This window comes from Balaenoptera acutorostrata, chromosome 20 (assembly GCF_949987535.1).
Source record: "Balaenoptera acutorostrata chromosome 20, mBalAcu1.1, whole genome shotgun sequence".
NCBI classification, from domain to species: domain Eukaryota; kingdom Metazoa; phylum Chordata; class Mammalia; order Artiodactyla; family Balaenopteridae; genus Balaenoptera; species Balaenoptera acutorostrata.
The window spans coordinates 15,867,945-15,888,071 of record NC_080083.1 but is presented as its reverse complement, the minus strand read 5'-3'; the positions used below and the strand labels follow the sequence as shown (position 1 = coordinate 15,888,071).

Sequence of the window (20,127 nt, the reverse complement as noted above, 5' to 3'; positions counted from 1 at the left end):
CTGGGGAATCGCGGCGCGCGGTCTGGGGTCGGGGCGGGACGGCGCGCGCGAGCCCGGGGTCTACGTGGGCACGCGGGCGGCGTGGGTGCGCGGGGGCAGGGCCAGGCGGCGCGCGCTCCCTGGCTTGCTGGGCTGCGGGCAGTGCTGGGGCGGGCCGGGATGGCGCCTCCTCCGCCTCCGCCCCAACTGTTGCTCCTGGCGGCCCTGGCGGGGCTCCTGGGTCCCAGTGAGGTAAGGCGACCCGCTCCCGAGAAGCCTTCGGCCCGGGATCTCAAAGCGCTTTGCCAAAAGTTCGTGCTGGAAGGAGTGGCGCGCGGAGAGGAGACTAGGAGTTCTCCCCTTGGAGGGCTGGGCCTGGGAGGGAGAGGGCAGAGCCCGCGCCGAGGCCAAACGCCCCAGCTCTTCTGCGCCTTGAACCCACAGGTGGTGGCTGAGCCGGCTGAGGAGGCGGGAGCCCGTTGTCCCGAGGGCCTGTGGCCTCTGCCCCCACAGGTGGGTGCCTGGAGGGCGGTGGGAGAGAGGAGTGTGAAGGGGCAGCCCAGTCCCGCCCTGGCCTCGCGGCACCCTCCACAGCCACCCTCTGAGCACCTCTGCCGGTTCCTCCAGCCCTCAAGTCACCAACGTCTCCATTCCAACGTAACGTCACGGGCCTGCTGTCCTCTCTCCACCCCCCACCCCCCCAGAGTCCCCCGGGGGCTCTAATCTCTCTTCTCTCCCCCTGTATAGGTGTCGCCAAGAGTGACCTACACACGGGTGAGTCCACGGCAGGTAAGTACAAGCAGGAGGCATCCTCAGTGTCTGCACTGTAAACAGCGAGCTCCTCGCAGGCTTTCTCCACCTTTTCTGCTCACCAGCTCCATTCTTTATCACTCCCCCCAGTAAGAGGCAACGTTCTTAGTCCCCGGACAGTGAGCCACAGGCCTTGGTCCTCTGCAGTGCTTGTCAGGAATCCTGTTGAGTAGTTGGCTGTGTGGGCAGGAGGCTGCAAGGGAAACTCTGAGGGTAGTAGGAAAAAACAACCTGTGCTCCAGCTCTGCTGTGTGACTTTGGAAGTCTCCTGACTTCTCTGGGCCTCATTTTTCTGTAAGAGAGGTTATTAGTAACGTCCCTCCCCATGAGGAGTTAACAAATAGTGTGGGACAGCACTTTGGAAAATAGGAAGCTGTAAGGAGTGTGTGTACCTCAGGTTACCAACCAAACTGTGGGTTCACCTTGTGTGGCTGCCTATTTTCATTGCCAGTGGTTGGATAGCTTCTCTGTCCCTTTGGTTTTCCTTCTGAAATATCTTTTTTTTGATCCTTGTAATAGCTCCAGGCCAAAAGAGCTCATGCCACCTACCTGATTCCTTTTCCCAAACAACCCTTTCATTCCACTGTTCAGAAACCAGTGGCTCCTTATTTCTCACCTTATCATGGCCATACTCCCCTGTCTAGTTTTTCAGGCTCTACCTCGTTAAGTAAACCTCGTCCAACCTCCCCACATCTTTGGTTCCTCTTGTCTTGTTGGTCTGCTCACCACACATATGAGTTCGAGGCTTATTCACACCGCTGTACTTTTTCACCTGCTTATTAACCTCAACACCTGGCGTATCCTGACTTGAAGGAGGCAGCTCCCTGCCCTCCTGCCATCCATCCCCATCCATCTTCAAAGCCCAGCATAGGAGTCAGCTCTCTCTTGAGACCTTGCCTGATCATATCAGCCCTTATTTATTCATCACCTTCTCCAAATTTGTGTAATGCTTATAATCTATCTCTTGTAATTTAACAACTAATCACTTTGAGTTTTCTTAGTTTGCTCTTTCATTTGCGTTTAGTTCTGTTCCCCTGAGTTTCCTTTGTATTCCCTGCAAGCGGAGTCCAGGAGTTCTCTTTTGGCATCTCCTACAGCATCTGACACAAGTGCTGAGCGTCAGGTCAGCTCAATCAAAGAATAATTAATAATTGATGAAGTGTTTCCATCCTGAGATTGTGCACCTGCTGCCTTTGTGCCCTGTATTTGGATGCGTTGGGGAGATGAGATTGAATATATAGATGGGTCAATACATAGAAGAGCTGGTCTCTATTTGGGGAGTGCTTACAGTCTAGACTGGGAACCTGTAGAGCCACCGTGGCAGGTCTAGAGAAATATATCTAAAGAGTGTGGTCTGGGTCTGGCAGGGTTAACCACGCATGCTGTCACAGAAGTTGTGAGCTTTGAGGGGTGGCAGTGCGTGGAGAGGAGGGATGAAAGTAATGCTCAGAGGCAAGAGGGGGTGCACGCCAGTATCTAGGGCCCTTTGTCCTTTCCTGAGCCCTGAAGGTGGAAGGGTCATCTGGCCATCCTGGGAGTCCCTTTAAGTTGGCTCCCCAGGATGGGAGAACTTGGGATTCTTAGGGAGGGACTTGGCTTGATGTCTCCATGCCTTTCCTCCAGGCTGAGGATGTCAGCTTCCTCTACCATCCCTGTGCCCACCCCTGGCTGAAGCTCCAGCTTGCCTTCCTGGCCCACATCTGCGTGGCCCAGCCCTTACTGGCCCCTGACTCCAGTCTCACCCAGGATCGGGTAAGTGGTTGCTGAAAGGTGGTTGTCTGGCACTGGCAGAGGCTGCAGCCCCACGTGCAGGGCAAGGGGAATTCAGGGCCTCCTCTTGCTTGCTCCCCATCTTTGTCTTAGCTCTAACAGTTACCTCCTTTCATAGCCCCTGGTACTGGCAGCATGGGGGGTGGCACTGGAGATGGCATGGGTAGAGCCAGCCTGGGCTGCCCACTGGCTGAAGAGGAGGAGGCGGCGGAAGCAAAAGAAGGAGAAAGCATGGTTTCGCTCTGACAGTTTTTCTGGGCCCTATCCCTTGGTGCCAGCACCGGGCAGAGGGAGGCTGTGCCGGAGAGGGTGCGTGCAGGTGAGGGGTGCTGGCCAGGCTTGATGGTCTTTGGGTTGGTGGCCCAGGGTGGTGGTGTCATTGGGTAATCTGGGCAGGGAAAGGGTGACTGCTGTCTCTTCTCCTCTTAGGCCCCGGCTTTGGCCTTTACGCTGCGGAGCTGGAGGCCCCCAGGCGTAGAGGTGGCATCTAGAGGGCCTACGCAGCTCTTTCCTAGTGGTGCCAAGAGGCGTGGGCTGCGGGCTGCCCTTGGTCTCCAGCCCACCCCCTCAGCCCTGAGGTTCCGCTCTGTTTCCCCACGGAGCATGGAGGCCAAGCAGCCTATGTTGGGACCCCAGGGTGCAAGGGATAATGCCCCATCTGTGCCCACCGGCCCACTGCTGCTTGGGGGGCCTGGAAGCAATGTCAGTTCCAGGCTAGAGGCTCAGGTGCCCAAAGGGCAAAGCAGCCCAGGGGTCTGTGCCTGTCCAAGTCAGGCTTCCCCGGCCGCTCGGGCAGCAGCGCCTCCGCGGGCAGCCCGGGGCCCCACCCCGCGCACAGAGGAGGCCGCCTGGGCTGCCATGGCCCTGACCTTTCTGTTGGTGCTGCTCACCCTGGCCACGCTCTGCACGCGGCTGCACCGAAACTTCAGGCGTGGGGAGAGCATCTACTGGGAGCCCACAGTGGACAGCCAGGACACAGTGGCTGGTGAGAAGTTCCCCTCCTCACCTGCTCCGCCGCGCTCCCCTCCCCATGGCTTCCCTGCCCTTGACTGCTCCCCACCCTGCCCATAGCGGTGCTGAAGCGGAGGCTGCTGATGCCCCCTCGCCGGGTCAAGCGCTCCCGCCGGAGACCCCTCCTCCCACCCACGCCGGACAGCGGCCCGGATGGGGACAGCTCCGAGTGACCTGCCCCAGCCCTGCCACTGTGGCAGGTCTGGCTCCTCCTCCCGCCGGGAGGCTGCGACCTCCGCCACGTGGACCGCGCGCAGGGCCGCCCCCTGGTGGCCAGATAGCGCAGTCCTGCCTAAGCGCTGCAAAAGGCCTGGTCCTTAGTGTGTGGTTTGCTGGGAGGGATGGGGAGGGGGAGAGGGAGGAGAGAAAAAGGAGCTGTCTCAGCCTCCGTTGCAAAAACTCCGTTTTTCTTATTAAATTATTTTAGTAGAGCCTGGAGTTAAGCTTGTGCATCTGCCACACAGACAGACTCCCACCCAGGGCACTGTCCTAGGCCATTTAGGTCGCGTCTGAGGTAGGGGGTTTACAGTATCAAGTTGGGCACGTGCTGGCCTGTCTCCTCTTGCCCACCTGGCCTCAGACACTGGGGTTTAGTAGCGTGATAGACCCCTCCCACCACCAGGGGTGAGCAGGTGGTGGGGATGGTGGTGGTATTTACTGAAACATTGTTATTTCCAGGACTCCTCTAAGAGATGACAGGGGCTTCCCTTCCCTCAAGTACAGGGGCTGGAAGAGTCGTGGTCTTCACTTGCTTCCTACTTTTGCCAGGTTGGTCTTTCTCCGTTTCAGGTCTGCCACCTCCCCAATCCCTCCCACAGTTCCCTAAGCATCAGAAAGGGCACATGGTCATTTATTTATTTTTGATACAAATGTACATGACACACATCTTGACAGTCAGCCCACCACCACCACACAGGTAGAGCCTGGCCCCTGGGACAGAGGTGGGACGGGGAGAGGAGCTGGTGGGCGCTGCCATCTGCCTCTCAGCCTTCCCAGGCTGCAGCCCAGGCTCCAGGGACCCAGACACCGCAGGCACTGGCTTCTCAGAGGTTACAGGGAGGGGGCTCTCAGCTGAGTCAGGGACCCCGGGGAGCCAGCCCCAGGCTCAGGTGCTCAGTTCTCTGCCCCAGCCAGCACAATCCCCCTCCACAAGGGAGGGGAAGAGAGATGGAGCCAAGTGGTTTTCCTTTTACGTTCATAGAGAAAGGGTATGAGTGGGGGGAACAATGAGGGGAGGCAGAGGGCAGGACCCCAGCTGGTTACCCCGGCAGTCCCTGGCCCCAGGATGGGGGAGAGGGGCCAACGCCCAACACGGGTCCCACTGCTCTGGTCCCCTCACCCCTCACAAAACTCCCGATGGGCCAGGCCTCCGGAACGGCACTGCCGCCCCGCACACTCACACGCAGGCACGCAGGGACACTCAGTTGCCACAACGTTAAAATTAAGGGGTGGGAGAGAGGAGAGAGAGAGAAAAAAGACTTTTCCAGTGTTTGCTGCTGGGGACCCCAGGAACACAGGTTGGGGCCTGTGCCCTAGGCTGGGGCCGTTTGGCATTGAAGGAGAGCAGCAGGGGGCTGGTGGCTACAGGGTGGGGACATCCACAGGTATTATGTACAAGGGGGGATGCCCCCGCTCAGCCCCCAATAGGGCTGGACTGGCTCATGGGGGTGGGGTGCATGTAAGGGAACCACCCCATTTGGAGTGTCCCCACCCAACCCTTTGCTGAGGGTGCCCCAGAGGGCAAGGGGCTGGGAGTGACGCCTTGCAGGCCCCGGCACACTAGAGGGGGAGGGGATGCTATGTACAGGGAGAGGTGCATGGAATGTAGGGGACAGAAGCTCCTGCCACCTCATCTCCCCATCCTTGGGGGCTCAAGGGGGACGGGCACCAGGGCACCTGGCTGCCAGGTGAGAGTGGCAGCACTAAGGGCACTTGTGCCAGCGGCTCTGTTGGGGTGGGGATTAGTATCTGGAGTGGCCCAGCTCCCATGGCCAGTGAGGTCCCAGGGTGCGGGTGAGGGTGCAGGGAGAGTGGTCACTGCTTCTTCTCTCGGGTGGTGATGGTGACCAGCTGCTTGGCAGCCTTGGCGATGTCGTAGGCGCACTGGATCACCTGCTGAGTCAGCAGCTGGAAGTCCACAGGGGCGCCAGGCTCCGGGGGCACTGTCTTCCGGCACTCGCTCTGCAGCCGGTAGGCGCTGGCGTTGAGCAACCGCAGGGAGCTGCGCACTGGCTCCAGGGCTGGCCTCTGGAGGGAGGGAGGGCGGGCGGAGGTAGTTAGTTGGGCCTTGGATTTCAAACCACGAGCTATGGTATGGCCCAGTGTGTCCATGTCTCCACTCAGGCAGTCGTCAGATTCTCTACACCTGCCCCGCCCTGAGGCCCTGCCCCACCCTGAGGCGCCGCCCAGTCCTGCTCCCCTCTCTGGCCCCTGTACCTTTGGGAAGAGAGAGGCCATCTCAGTCACAGCCAAATGGATCTTTTCTGAGCAGGGCACAAAGCTATGGGGAGAAGGGAGGGTAAATTAGGAGGAGGGCTCTCAGGGAAGGTTCCCAGGGACAGTGGAACACTGGTCCCTCTCTTGCCATCTGCAACACCCCAGAAGCCCATATGAGCCTCTGCCCACCTCCATACCTGTCATGCTTGAATTCCTGGGCAGCCCGCAATAATTCCTGAATGTTCTTGGTGACCTGCTCCGTCTTCAGGATGACGTCCTCTGTGCTGGGAAGCCCAGGGTCGAGGTCTCCATCCAGGCTTTCCAACTCCGGGTGGAAGTCCTCTTCCTTGCCCAGCTCTAGAAACCTCTTCCCTTCCAGGCTGGGGTTAGAGAGGAGAGAGGGAGGCATTCCAACCGTGAGGCCGCTTGCCTACACCGTGACAGACACTCAGGGGCCACTCACCCCCCTCCCCCAGGGGCCTCACCCCAGCAGTGGGTCCCCACTTTGCGTGTTCTCATAGTCACTGTCTGCGCCACTGCCATGGCGGGAAAGCTTGCTCTGGAGGGGTACAGGGAAGGGGTGGCAGGTAAGGTGCACGTTCACAGACACCGCACCCGCTCCCCCCCCCCCATCACCTCCCAAGCACACATCTCATTCAGCCCATCCCTCGGGCCCTGGGGATGCACATTACCGTGTGGCGGCTTCCTTCCTGGGAGCACGACAGCAGTGGGGAGGAGGGAGTGAAGGGCACAGCTGAGGCCGACACCCCCTTCCGGACCTGAAACCCAGGCGGGGCTGGAGTCAGTCTCCTCCCCACCACCCACCTTGCGGCTTCCCTGCAGTGAGGCTGGGACCATGTGTGTCTAGCCATCCCTGTGCCCAGCGTCCAGCATAGAGCCTGGCACCCGCTGGGGCTCACAACCTATTTGCGGGAACGGACCCACCTCCCCCAGGCCCTGCTTACCCGGTAAAGGCCAGCAGGGACGTGCACTGAATAGATGGCGTCATCCTCCAGCTCCTGGGGGTGGCACAGTGGGCGTCATGGAGGGCCCTGCAGTGGTCCCAACCCTGTCTCCACCCCCCACCCCGAGGCCCGTAGGCAGCTCACGGTGCTGTGGAAAGGCTGGAGCCGGGTGGTGAGTTCATCCCCAGGTGGGCCTCCAAAGGGCTTCAGGGCAGAGCCCGGTTCATACATGGAGAAGGCCTGGCGGTCCCTGCGGTGGGTGCTCCCGCCAGGCCCCATGGGCGCGTGCTCCGCTCGTTCGCTGGGGAGAGGGGCTGTGGGCACTGGCCCCGGCGGCTGCCGGATCTGCAAGTTCTCGGTCTGCAGCTTGTGGATCTGAGAGAGAGTGGCGTCAAGACACTCCGGAGGGTCCAGGCAGCACCACCACCTCCAGGAGGGGGTAACTCCTCCCCGCACTGGGGCCCTGGCAGGCCCCCATCCTCACCTCCCGCTGCAGCCTCCGGAGCTCATCACTCAAGCTGCTGTTGACTTTCATGAGCTGCTGCACCTTTGCCTCGGAGGCGGCCAGGGCCTTCTTGAGCTCCAGGTACTCCTGCAGTGTCACGGCCCCGTCCGACAGGTCTGAGGAGTCCATGCTCTGCAGAAGGAGACGTGAGACAGTCAGCCCCCTTGTCCCCGAGGCCCCGAGCTACGAGAGGATGGAGCAGGGCCTTGGTGGAGGTGTGGGGAGGGGCAGCGCTCAGACCCGAGCACGGTTGTTCCGGGTGGCACCGGCGCTGCGCAGGGGTTCCTGGTCTGTGTCCTCGTCCGAGGCCACGCTGTCGTAGTCGTGCTGGTCGTCCAGGTCACTCTGGCTCCGCACAGACAGCTCGAGGTTGTCTGAGGGCACAGGCCTGTCACTCAGGGCTCACACGGCCCATCTGTCATGCCACCCCCAGAAGGGAGCCATGAGAGAGAATATCCTGGAACAGTGCCCACCACCACGCCCCCATCCACACCCTTCCCACCTGTGGGGCTGCTCAGGCTCTTGCCCTGCTGTCTCCGCTTGGCCTCACTGAGAATGTCGATGATCAAGGTGGCAAACTCTCGGGCATTAAAGCGGGCCAACTTCTGTCGCCCCTGGGAGGCAGAAAGGGCCGGGCTGGCGTGAGGAGGCCCTTACGGCTGACACACGGGGATGGGGACAAAGCAGCCAGGCTGTCCCGACAGTTGACTTAACCACAGCTAAAACGTGCCAGCCCAGCTGGCCAGGCCAGGGCAGGGGGTGGGGAATGACACACATTTGGGGTGCCTAGGGGAGCTCTCAGGAAGAGGCTGGAACCCCCCCAGGGGCTGCTCACTAAGTGCTCCAAAAAGCAGCCTCCTCCCCTCCCCAGATCCCAGAGCCAGCGGGGCCAGGAGTGGGGAAGGCTCGGCCCGGACAGCAGCCTGCCAGGAAGGGCAGGACCCACGGAGCTGGTGACCCCAGGAGGGGAGCTCATCGCCCCAGGCCCCCCCCCCACCCCCGTCCAGCCCACTCACCTGATTCCGCGTGGCTGAGTATTCAGGGTTAACGGGCAGGAAGGGTACGGCACTGCGCTCCGTCACCAGGGTGCTGTGGTTTTGGGTCGCCAGCCACACTGGGGGGGAGGGGCAGGGAGCGGATGGTCCGAGGGGACCAGGCCCACGGGGTGGAGGTGGGAAAGCAAGGAGCACAGCCTTCCGAGCTCCTCCCCATGCCCACCGAGTGTTGGTGTTCAAGAAAGGGGTGGTCTTTAGACAGGGGAAGTAAGGCTGGGTCAGAGCGAGGCCGGGCGAGGCTGGTTGGGGACTGACAAACAGAAAGAGGCGACTCCCTCCCGCCAGCCCCAACCGGGAGTTTGGGCTGGAATCTGGCTGTGGCCAGGAAGAAGGGATGTAGGGGGCGGAGTGGGGCTGGGGAGAGAGCCAAAGTGGGAGGCAGCCAGAGCAGAGGAACCCCAGTCCAGGGGGCTGGGGGGAGGAGCAGGCCGGCGGCCTCCAGCTCAGCGTGCTCTGCCTGCCTGGCTGGGCTCACAGCTGGCCAGGGCTTACGTGCAGTCCTGCCGAGCAGACCAGCCCCCGGTACCTCTTCCTAGTCCCAGTAAAAGGACCCCAGAGCCACACCAGGTCCCAGCCCCTCCCCAGCAGGCAGGTGCTCTGTTCCCTCCGCCCAAGGCTTTGATCCCCTCCCGGCTCACCAGCGTCATTTTCTCTTCGATCCACCTCGTCATACACGTCCATGGCAAGTTCCTCAAAAAGCCGGTTGCTGAGCTGGAGGCGGAGACGGGGACCCAGGCTTTGTCAGATCAACTGGCCCCCCAGTGCCAACCAAGCCAGCTCACCGGGATCTTATAAGATGTCGAAAACGACTTGTGTGTCCCCTGTGCCGCCCAGCCCTCCCCCCAGTCTCAGAACTGGCAACTGGGGTAGGGGTCTGTCTGCCAAGCTCCGAGGTGGGAGAGGCAGAGGGAGACCAGAGCAGACTGGTTAGTGCCCAGGCAGCTAGAGATGCGCCACGCGCCCTGGGAGCCTTAGGAGGGCAGAGCCAGGGTCAAAGGCGAGGGGTGTGGAGGTGGAGGACAGGTGACTGAGGAGAGTAGAGTGAGGGGCAGGTCCAAGACTTGGAAAAGGGCACCAGGTCAGAGAAAGGGGGCGCCATCGCAGGGACGGAGGCGGGTCAGAGATGGAGGGCAGCTCCAAGCCTTAGGGGCCTGTCTGAGTAGACTCACCGCCTGCAGCTTCTTCTTGGCAGCTTTGGCCAACTCGGACAGGTCTAAGCTGTGGATGACGGAGGGAGAGGGGAATGGGGAAGAGGGGAGAGGCCAGACATGAGCGGTGGCCAGGCCCCTGCCAGTGACCTCCCAAACATGCAGGGATCCCAGGGAGATGACACCCCAGGTGCTGCACACCAAGTGCCTCCCTGCCCCACCCAACCTCCAGAGCCTGTTCCCGAGCAGGCACCATATACCTCTGAGACATGCACTTTTGCCGCGATCTAAGTCCAGAGGAAGGCAGCAGAGGGAAGAACAGGACAGAGGCAGCAATTACCCAGGAGCAGGGCAGCAAACGCCTTCCCACGTCAAGCTCAGACCCATCTCCATGCACATGCCAGACCCAAAGTGTACCAAACCCAACTCATCTTCCCCCCAGCCCGCTCCTCGGCCGGCTCGCTCCTCCTCTCAGTGACCCACTTGCCCAGCACCAGCGGCAGCTCCTGGGAGTCACCTGCAACCTCCCTCACCCTCAAGCCCTAGCCAGACTTTCCCCAGGTTCTGCCATTCCATCCTCCTGCCTGGTCTTTTGCAACATTTCTTCATCCATCTTCCCACTTCCAGTCTTGCCCCTGCAACCCTTTATTCACCCAGAAGCCAAAGTATTCTTGACACATCTGGCTGCGCTACCCCTGGCCTTAGGAACTTTTCAATAGTAACGGGTTATGTATGGAACACTTCAACAAAAAGCTCACTTAAAAATATGCTAGGAAGTAAATAAAGGAGCTGTTACAGTGGAGGATTACTGGACTGAATGTCAATATTATGACACAGTATGAGTGTGTTTCATGTTTGGTAACTGCAATCATTGTTGCTTTTGTTGTGGTCATCCATGTACAATGCTTGGTGTCAGTCTATTTATCTCTTGTAAAAATAAAATACAGTGTGTGTGTGTGTGGAAAAAAAAAAAAATGCTAGGGAATTCCCTGGCGGTCCAGTGGTTAGGACTCGGTGCTTTCACTGCCGGGGGCCCAGGTTGGGGAACTAAGATCCCGCAAGCCACGCGGTGAGGCCAAAAAAATAAATAAACGAAATAAAAACCCTAAATGCTTTGCATGCACTCTCTTATCTAATCCTCTCAGAAGCCCAGAAAGATAGGTACAGTCACCCTTATTTCCAGGAGCAGTAACTAAGGCTCAGAGAGGTTAAGGAGCCTGCCTGAAGCCACACAGCCAGTAAGTGGCAGAGCAGACTCCACACATCCGTGTTGGAACCTCTCTGCTCTTGGGGTGGTCTCAGCTCTTGTCGGGGCTCAGGACCAGCCACTCTCTTGCCCCATCTCTCTTCCAGTCTTGCTCCTGGGATTCCCTGCCTCTCACATGCTTCAGCTACACAGTCTGCCTGCAGTTCCTGGCGCAGCATTTCTGACGTCTATGCCTTTGCCTCTCTTGCTGCACTCCCCACAATGGACTACAACTGACTAGGGTGCCTCCCCTCTTGGCTGTGACCTCCTTAAGGGTAGGGATCACGCCTGAGTTACCTCTGGGTCCAGTGCCAAGAACAGCTGGCACTGGGAAGGTGGTCAGTTAACATTTCATTGAGAACACGTTTACAATACACACGCAAGCAGGCAGACACACCAGGCAAAATCAGACCAGAAAAGTAGCGGGGAGTCTTGGGGTCTCAGAAGAGAGAAGATCTGGGCGTTCAGGGATCCGAGGTGCCCAGGTCTGACCATCCCCATCTGGCCACACTGGCTTCTAGAGAGGAAGGGAGCCTCCTCTCCAGATCCAGGCCAGCAGGCACAGCTTGGCCATCGCGGGCAGCCACCAGGTGGCGCTAGCATCCATCTTGTGAGCTGGGTGAGCGTCCCCAACCCAGCCTGGGCTCCTGGGGCCTCTTGGATAAGAGGCAGAAACACCTCTACTGGCCTTGGGCCCGCAGCCCCTGCCCAATTTCTGAGCACACCACAGAGGCCTGGCAGAATCCCAAAGTTAGTCAAACTCCCGGGGCCCACCACCTTTTCACTGAAGAGCAAAAATTTGTCTAAAGATTTTACAGCTGGGGTCAGTGCCACTGGGAACAGAACTCAGTGATCTGCTGCTCCTAGGGGGGCCGTTTCTTGTACTCAAACCCCACGTGCTTGACAGCCATGGGGGTTAGGCTGTGCTGGCTGTGTGCTGAGTCAACATTTCTTACCTGCCTTGGGGCCCAGCATTAGGGAGTGAGGACTGGACTGCGATATGCTTGTGCCTCCAGGCCCCGAAGGGGAGTGGGGGCGGGGGTCCCAGGCCCCTAAAGCTGAAGAGTTCGGGGGTGGGGGCAGCTCTGGGGGTCAGGCACCCACAGGGCATCCAGCCACCTCTGGGAAGGGGCATCAGGTGGGCACTCACCTGTCCGCCATCTGTGGGATGATGTAATGCCCATTCCTGTGATCTGAATAAAAATAAAAATGCCAAGTCACTGGTGCTGGGTGGCCTTAGCAGCTGGGAGCCCACCTCACTGCCATAAGCAGGGCTTGGCACCCAGAAATGACAGGGGAAGGGAGGAGGGCAGGCCACCCCCAAGAGCCCTGGGAACTGGCTGGAAGTTACGCCCACCCCCACTCCCTACCCCAACACGCTGCAGCCCAGAGCCTGCAGCAATTTCACAGGAGCCAGTTGCCTAGCAACATTGTTCCCCAGCCAGCTTTGTCACCATGGCACCTGCTGCTGGGGTGTGTCTGGGTCCCACCTGCCTGGCCCAGCCAAGCCCGCCCCACACTCTGCTCACCCGGCTTGCGTCCACAGAGATAGAAGGCCAACCGGTCAGTGAGCTCATACTGGCACTCGACTAGCCTTTCCGCCAGCTCATGGTGCCCCGCCTGCCTGTGGGGAGGGGGCATGGCTCAGCCCTACAGCCGCAGCCCGCTCCCCACACCCACCCGAGCCTCACCCTTCAGCAGACCCTCACCTGGCATAGTCAATGGGTGTGCGGCCGTTAACATCAGGGGAGCCAGGGTCAGCCCCGTACACTACGAGAAGCTCGGCCTGCAGCGTCTGCCCTGCCTTGGCAGCCACGTGCAGCGGTGTGGTGCCCTTCTCTGGGTGGAAGAAGTTGGCCTGGGCACCCAGGGACAGCAGGCGCAGACACGTCTCCAGGTTTCCCGTCCGCACGCTCGAGTGGAGTTGCTGTGAGGAGCACAGTGTGCCACAAACGGGTGTGGGGGGGCCCCTCCCACCTCCAGCGGCACCTAGTCCAGGCCTGCCTGGGACTCCTACGAGCTCCAAGGGGCCCAGCTGAAGTTAGGTTGTTGGTGGGGCAGAGGGCTTCCCACTAGGAGTTCATGTCCATTAATCACAGCTGCAGTCAGTCACCACCTACCACGTGCAGCGTGCTCTGCTTATAACAGCTGTTAACTCTGTGGTAGATGCTATTTCTTTCCCATTTTACAGATGAGGAAACCAAGGCTCTGGGAGGCTCAGAAACTGCCCAGAGTTTTCTGCCTTTCGGGTGGCAGCTGAAGAATTTTAGCCTCGTGTGTCCACTTGGGAGCAGAGGGGCCTTATTCACAAGTGGCCTGACCACGCAATCTCGTCCCTCCACCGTGCCCACCATGCTTGCCTGACCTGGCTGCCTTGGGGGCCTAGGGCTCCGTGGTGATGGCACTGTGGATGAGGAGAGGAGAGGCCCAGCCCTCCGCTGTGGGGCCCCACAAACCTTGCTGAGGTCCTTGGCGGTGACTCCGTCGTCGTCCCGGCAGGGCAGCTTGTGCACAAAAGCCAGCATCTGGTACTTGGCTCTGATGAACTCTGACTTGATGGGGCTACATGGGGCACACAGGAGGAAATGGGGAGCAGAGCGGGGGAGGCCAGTCACCCAGCCACCGCCCAGGCTCCTGCCCCTGAGCGCACAACCTCAGCCACCAGCCCTCGAGCCCGACTCACTGGACTTTGTCTTGGGGGTTGGCTTTGCGCCGGCCGCTCTGCACCTGCGCGGGGTCCAGCAGGGAATGCTCCCAGATGGAGTTGGCCCCGTTGCTGGCGAGTGTGTGCACCATCTGTAAGGAAGAAGTGCCAGAGTGAGAATGCCCACTGCGCGCTGGGGAACACCTCCGAGCACCAGGCTGGACACAGTACTAACAGGCCTACTGTGTGCCCGGCACTGCTGCACCCCTACCCAGTCAGGCCATCCCAGCCAAGGATGTGGGTCCTGCTTAGCACTTAGGGTGACACTATGTGGCCGAGCTACTAGGTGGCAGAGCTGGGGTGAGAGCCCAGGTCTGTGTGACTCCCGTCCTGGAAGCTTCCTCTCCGCGTGGGCCGGCGCCCGGGTGGAGAGGGTCAGGATTGGGTTCCGCCCTGGGTGGGTGCTGCCCCCGGAAGCTGCGGGATCCAGACAGCTGTGTATGTGGGTGCAGGGGGAAACGTGCTGGCGCTCAGCACACGCCGCGGGGAAGAACTGCCCGGCACAGCCCTTACCTGCAGCAGAGTGGGGGGCCAGGCGCTGTGGCGAAGGTGCTTGACGATGGAGATGTGGCGTCCCAGGCTCCGGTGCACGCTGCAGCACTCGTCACACACCAGCACACCCCTGCTGATGGAGGCCCAGCCGGGGTCTGCCGGGGTGGGGGGAAGGGTCAGCCACAGCCAGACACCGGCGAGGCCTCCTGAACACGGCCCTGGGCCCGCACTACGCTTAGAACTCCACGCACATTTGCTCACTCAGTCCCCCAAGGCTCTGGGAGCTGGACCAGCGATGAGGACGCTGAGCTCTGGAGGTGGGAGGGACTCCCATCAGAGCCAAGCCCTTTCCTACATGTCTTTGCCCCTCTGGGGAGGTGTGGTCCCCAGGGCCTACTCGGCAGGCACAGCTTCCTGTCCTGCAGCCACTGCGACCAGTTCCACAGCCTTTCCCCAGGGAACAAGGCTGAGACCCTAGCCCTGCCCCAGGGAGGCAGGAGTCCCCAGGGACTGCATGCCACACATCTCTAGGCACTCCTGTGTCCGGGTCAGTGCCACATTTCTCCTACACTCAGGCTTCTTTTAGAACCAATGGCTCACCTGCCTGACCCATCACACCCCTCTGGGGGCTCCCGCCTCTGTCCTCATCCTGGCAGGTAAGAGCCCTTTTCATGACCGAGTCTCCTGACACCAACAGTGATGGGGTGAGCTGGAGCCCCTCTTAAGGGAGATGGAGGGAGCAAAGGAACTAACACCGACTGAGTACCCACTGTGTACCAGTCGGGTGCCATAAGTATGGTACCTCTAATGACTGTCAGGCAAGGTGGGAAATGCTACCCCTGCTTTACCAATGAGGAAGCAGCCTCTCAGAGAGGTTAGGGTGCTTACTCAAAGCCACACAGCTAATGAGTGGGACTGCTGGGATGTGAACCCAGGCATTTAGACGCCAGAGACCATGCCATGTCCACAGCAGCTGCTGTCGCAGCCCCAAGTGGGCGAGGGCCATGGGAGCCACTCTCCACTCCTTGGGGAGAAGTGAACTTTAGAAGCAAGAAGGGGGACCAGAGCAGGATGGGAACTCCTGGGGTCCTTCTCCAGGGCAGGGGAGATGCCACCCATCCCAGGCCCCTTGGGAGAGGGGGAGACAGCTGCGTACAGCTCAGGCTGCGGAAAGGTCACGGGGGAGAAAGCAGCCATTGTGTGCCACTGGAGAGTGGGGGCAGGGAGCCTCTCTCGCAGGACACTGGGCTCTGCCCAGGCCCCCGGCCTGTCTCAGGAAGCCCTGTCCTGGCGGGGGGTGAGGGGGTGGGGACTGGCTCCCTGCCTCGCCCCTAGTGCTCACGTTGTCCAGAGTGGCACCCACTAGGGGAGGGGACAGGCTTGGGGTAATGAGAGCCTCTCCAACCAGAAGGCAATTCTCAGACCCTTCCCTGCAAGGACTTCTGCCAGTGTTCGCCAGAGAATTGTGAGGAAACCGAGTCAGGATACAGCCTGAGCTCTGCCGTGGTGAGTGTCCCCTCCATGGCATGGAAACAGGAAGTGAAAGGGGGAGGGCTCAGTTCTTTGGGTCTGGACTTCTTTAGGGATCCCCCCAAAACAGGGCAGAGGGATGCAGGAGGTACCCGCCATACACCTTCCTCGGAGGCTGAGGGGCCCACGAGGAAGGGACCTGCCATCTGTGCCAAGAGGGGGAGCCCTAGAGCAAACTTTAGTGTTGGCTTTACCCAAACGGTGAGGCCCCCCGCCCCCAGGCATGGAAAGCTCCTTCCCCCCAACTCCCAAACACCACTGGGTCAGGGGTCTGCCTGCCAGCCACCTCCGCCAGCCCAGGCAGGAAGCTGGAAATGACGCAGCCTAAATTCCTCTTGTTGAAATGGTGGGGTTTCCTGTCAGTAGGGAGCCGCCCAGGCCAGGATCATAAATGGGCAGCTCTAAGGCCTCCACCCCAAGCCCATGGCCCTACCGGAGAAGCCAGACCTGGGAAGGCTGGCCAGATATCCAGGGCCAGACCAGACATGGTGAGCCCCTGAATGAGGCAGTGACCAGGATCTGGGAAAAGGGGCCCAAGGCTCTGCTCCGCACTCTCCCAGCCTGGGGGAGGGGTTCTCCCTCTCTTCCACGGTGACCTGAAATAGGAAGGGTGGGCAGGGGACACTGTCCTGGTCTGGGGCACACTGGTGCCAGCTCAGTTCTGGATGACACAGATGGGTCACCTTACTACCTACTCCCTATGCCCAAGGGGCCTGGGCCTACCCAAGCAGGAGCCCCCAAGGCCCACCTAGGCCAGTTCCTAAGCCAAAGGGCCAGGAAGGGTTTCTGAAAGTCAAATGGCTACTGTAATTTAAGGTTAAGGGACCCTTGCCCCCAAAAAGGCTTCCAGGACCAAACTCAGGGCAGAAGGGATAGGGGGCATAAGGGTTAGGGGATGTGGTCTCCTCCTCAGTATCCTGCCAACCTTCCCCCTGGGCTTCTGCCTCAGTCATGGGGCGGGGGGCGTCTGGTATGTGTGAGCAAGTGGCAGGAGGGGTCCTGGGATAATGTTAACCAGCACCAACCCCATGGAGACCTCTATTAAGGTGAATACATGTCACTAACCAAGGCCACTGGTGACCTCTGGGGCCCGGAGCCAGCCTCGTCTGATCTAGGGACCAGATCCTCACTAGACAAGAGGGAGAAGCCCACCATCTTGAAAGCAGGCAAGAGTAATCCATGGGGATAGAGGTCAGAATGGCGGTTGCCTTTGGGGGGCGTTGACACAAGAAAGCCCTATAGAGTAATAGGAATGCTCTACCTCTTGATCAGAGTTGTGGTTACACAAGTATATACACAAGTAAAAACTTATCAGGCTGAACAATAAGGAAGAGGCACTTTGCTGTACATGAGTTATACCTCAGTAAAAGAAGCAGCCCATCACTCACCCTGCCCCACAATCTATATTATGAAGACAAATGAGCCTGCAGGTTCCCAAATGTCCCTAGCTGGTGGCCAGCCTTGCTCACTCAAGGTGCCTGTAGGATGGGCATCTTGAGGTCTTCACGCCTGTGCCTGGGGCTGCCAAAGCGGGAAGGCTGCCTGAAGGCCTGTGGCGTGAGGAGCAGGCCCTTGAGAGAGAAGCCAGGACTGTGTGGCAGGGTGAGTGGAGGGGCAGGAAACACATTCTCCAGGGTTCCCCGACCCCTGGCCCTCTCCTGGATTCCCAAGGCAGGCAGGGACACAGACGGTGCCTAATGAGGTGGCACCAGCTGCCAGAGCGGCCATGCTATGCCCAGCCGTCTCACAGCATACTCACACTTGTCCCGTGTGCTCAGGCCTGCGACCAGAGGGAGGACAGGGCCCTTTGGGGTCAGGCTGCATCTTACCTTTCACCTCCATGACCCTGCAAATTAACCAACCACAAAAAGGCCACGACCCCACTCCTAGGGCTGGGACTGCAGGGCTCCTATCACAGTGAGAAGCCTACGACTTTGGGTAGGAAGCACACACCAAGGAGGTGGCTCTGGGCCTGGGCTCCAAACTGCTGGTTTCCCTCAAGCCTCTTACCTGGGCTGCTACAGGTCCCAGACTGAAAATGCCACTCCATGCATCATAGGGTCGGGGTGTGGGGTAGCCCCAAAGAGTCAGCTGGGGTCCTGAGAAGCATCCAGACACTTGAAGAATGCCTGCGAGGTGCCAGACACCATGCTAGGTGCTGGGGTGGGGGGATGAGCAAGACTTCATCAGCACCCCGCACACCTCACCATCCTGACCTCACCACCTGCCTCTTCCTGATCTGTATTCTGGATCAGGGGAAAAGGAGATTCCAGGGGGGCACAAATGGCTCTGTGGGATAAGGCTGGGGGTAGGAGCTGGGCACCCCAACCCAACAGATACACACCACTCCTGCCCATGCCCACTGGACATCCAGAGGCTTCCAGCCAAACAGTCAAATGCAGCAGAGAAAGGACAACTGCCTTGCTAATGCTGCCCAGCGTCCCCCTGGCCCAGAATCAGGACCACAGACTTGGAGATGGAACAGTCCTCAAAAACCATTTCTACTCCAACTTCTTTGCCTCAGAGTTGAGGAAACTGAGACCCAGAGTGAGGAAAGTCTTGCCATGAGTCACAGAGTAAGCTGGAAACAAAGACAACACCAAAATCCAGGCTTCCCTGATAAAGTGTCTGCTAAGCAACCCCCTCCCAGTCCTACTTGCCCTCCCCCCACTGCTACGTCTGCCCAGCAGAGGTGCAGAACAGCCTTGGACAGACATACAGAAGGCAAGCTCTCCTCCTAGCCCTTCCATCCCCAGACCTGCCTGCAGCTGGGGTAAAGAGAGAGTTTCTAACTAATCAGGGGTAAGGACACCCCTTCTCTCCTCCCTTCGGCCGCCCCCATAAGTTTCTTCAAGGTCCTCTAGACCATGACATGCCCTGAGAGGAGGCCTCAGGGTCAAAACCACCCAGACCATCGTGCCTCTGCCAGGCACCCACAGTTCCCTGTTGGGGTCCTGGTCCTGTCCAAAGGGTGGCTGGAAGTTACGGGCCCACAAAACAGCACCCCACACTCTCACACTTATTTTGTGCCCAGAGGTTCACAGACAACCCCATCCTCCCCCGAGGTCTCCCAGGGAGATGGCGCCTTTTCTAAAAAGAAGACGGTCAAGGGCCAGGGCTTTCCTTTCCCCAGGCCAGCTGCTGAGCCCCATCACTGGCAGTGTCCTCCCGCATCAGAAGGGAGCAGCCTCTCTGGGTCACTGATCCTCACTCCCTCAGTAGGTCAGGGGGGGTTCACATCAGCCTGGACCTGACTCTGCTGGGAAGGAGAAGGGAAACACCATGGTAAATACAGCCAGGAGGCAGGCCAGGAAGCCAGGTGGATCCCAGGAATCTAGGCACCCCTCGGCACTGCTCCCTACCCATTTCTGGCCAAACTGGGCTAGGGGATGGGGAGGGGTCTATGCCCAGACTGGGGTAACGCCAAGTCCACCTTCCAAGTAGGCCTTACTGGAACCCAGTAAAAGCTGTCTCGTTGCTCCCAGTCACCAGGCCTGGGGACGCCTCAAGGGAAGATGCCCAGGCTCGCGGTGGCCCTGAACACCAGGCCCTGCGAGGAGCCTTGGGAACCCGGGGCAGGGATTCCTAGGAGTAGCCACCCCCTCATCTGATCCCGAGGAAACAGTACCCAGGCCCCCCTGGCCCATCTGCCCAGCTCCCTGCCCCTTGCCCTCCGCCACCCCAGCGGGCGCGCAGACCATGCGAGCAGCAGGTGCAAGACGCGGGGGTGGCACTGAGATGACACAAAACCACACTCGCCCCCACCTCCTAAACCCGGCCGGCCTCTGCCACAGCCCTCCTGCCACCCCAGGCTGGCGCTTCCGTTTGGATACTGAGATGGAAGCGGGGGCAGCCAGCTGCCCTCCTCCCTCATACTGAGGGGTGGGAGGCGGCGCTGGGAATGTCCTTCCTCGCCGGTCCACGGACGCGAGGAAACAGCGGCCCCCCAGGCGTCCCTCCCGCCAAGGACGCGGCTCCGCAGTGGCCCAGGCGGGGGCCGAGACCGGAGGCCGGAGGCCGCAGCCCCCGGCCCGGCCCCGCCCCACCCTCCGGCCCCGCAAGGCGCTCCCGCCAGGCCCCGGCGCCCGCCCGGCGGCGCCTCGGTGAGCGGTCCCGCCCCCGACCCGGACCCGCTTACCCGGGGCGCTGCAGTCCGCACACACCTCCGCTCGCGGCCCCTTCCGGGACATCCTCAGCGGCGACGCGGCCGCAGCCCTCTGGGCCAGCGTGGGGGGCGCGGGCGGCGGGCCCGGGCGGCGACGGCCCCTGCAGCCCGGCCCAGCTCCGGCAAGGCCTCGGCTAGGCTCCGCGAGCCCGGCCAACCGTCCGCCCCCGGGGCTGGCCCGGAACCCGCCGTGCCCGCCCGCCCGCTCGCCCTCGGGCGCCCTCCGCCCCGCACCGCCCCGCGCCGCCCCACCGCCGCTCGCCGCTCGCTCTCTCCGCCCCCTGCGCGGCTCCCGGCCGCTCCTGCAGGAA

The 20,127-nt window shown here is 60.5% G+C and overlaps 2 protein-coding genes across 11 annotated transcripts; one reads left to right on the top strand and one right to left on the bottom strand.

Annotated features, from left to right (window-relative positions):
* The first annotated feature begins 21 nt into the window (after window positions 1-21).
* Window positions 22-4,001, top strand: TP53I13 (tumor protein p53 inducible protein 13). Of its 7 annotated transcripts, XM_057536148.1 has the most exons (8): window positions 26-231; window positions 424-492; window positions 727-768; window positions 1,814-1,912; window positions 2,413-2,541; window positions 2,678-2,878; window positions 2,989-3,544; window positions 3,631-4,001. In XM_057536148.1, the coding sequence occupies exons 1-8, from the start codon at window positions 160-162 to the stop codon at window positions 3,741-3,743; spliced, it is 1,281 nt and encodes a 426-aa protein (XP_057392131.1). In that variant the 5' UTR covers window positions 26-159; the 3' UTR covers window positions 3,744-4,001. The 7 variants fall into 7 exon arrangements, with proteins under 7 accessions (XP_057392135.1, XP_057392132.1, XP_057392131.1 ...); XM_057536152.1 differs by lacking the exon at window positions 2,678-2,878 and having other exon boundaries at window positions 22-231; XM_057536149.1 differs by lacking the exon at window positions 424-492 and having other exon boundaries at window positions 25-231.
* Window positions 4,002-4,411: 410 nt separating this feature from the next.
* Window positions 4,412-20,103, bottom strand: GIT1 (GIT ArfGAP 1). 4 transcript variants are annotated; one of them, XM_057536368.1, is made up of 21 exons: window positions 19,790-20,103; window positions 14,143-14,276; window positions 13,609-13,721; window positions 13,382-13,487; window positions 12,635-12,852; window positions 12,455-12,549; window positions 12,076-12,118; window positions 11,338-11,442; window positions 9,701-9,749; window positions 9,170-9,242; window positions 8,493-8,590; window positions 7,979-8,090; window positions 7,717-7,850; window positions 7,456-7,608; window positions 7,116-7,346; window positions 6,972-7,025; window positions 6,699-6,785; window positions 6,492-6,565; window positions 6,204-6,386; window positions 6,007-6,070; window positions 4,412-5,817 (listed from the first exon to the last, which is right to left on the bottom strand). In XM_057536368.1, exons 1-21 carry the CDS (start codon window positions 19,839-19,841, stop codon window positions 5,605-5,607), a joined length of 2,391 nt encoding a protein of 796 aa, XP_057392351.1. In that variant the 5' UTR covers window positions 19,842-20,103; the 3' UTR covers window positions 4,412-5,604. The 4 variants fall into 4 exon arrangements, with proteins under 4 accessions (XP_057392351.1, XP_057392353.1, XP_057392352.1 ...); XM_057536370.1 differs by lacking the exon at window positions 11,338-11,442 and adding an exon at window positions 9,940-9,966; XM_057536369.1 differs by lacking the exon at window positions 19,790-20,103 and adding an exon at window positions 17,662-17,848.
* Window positions 20,104-20,127: the final 24 nt, after the last annotated feature.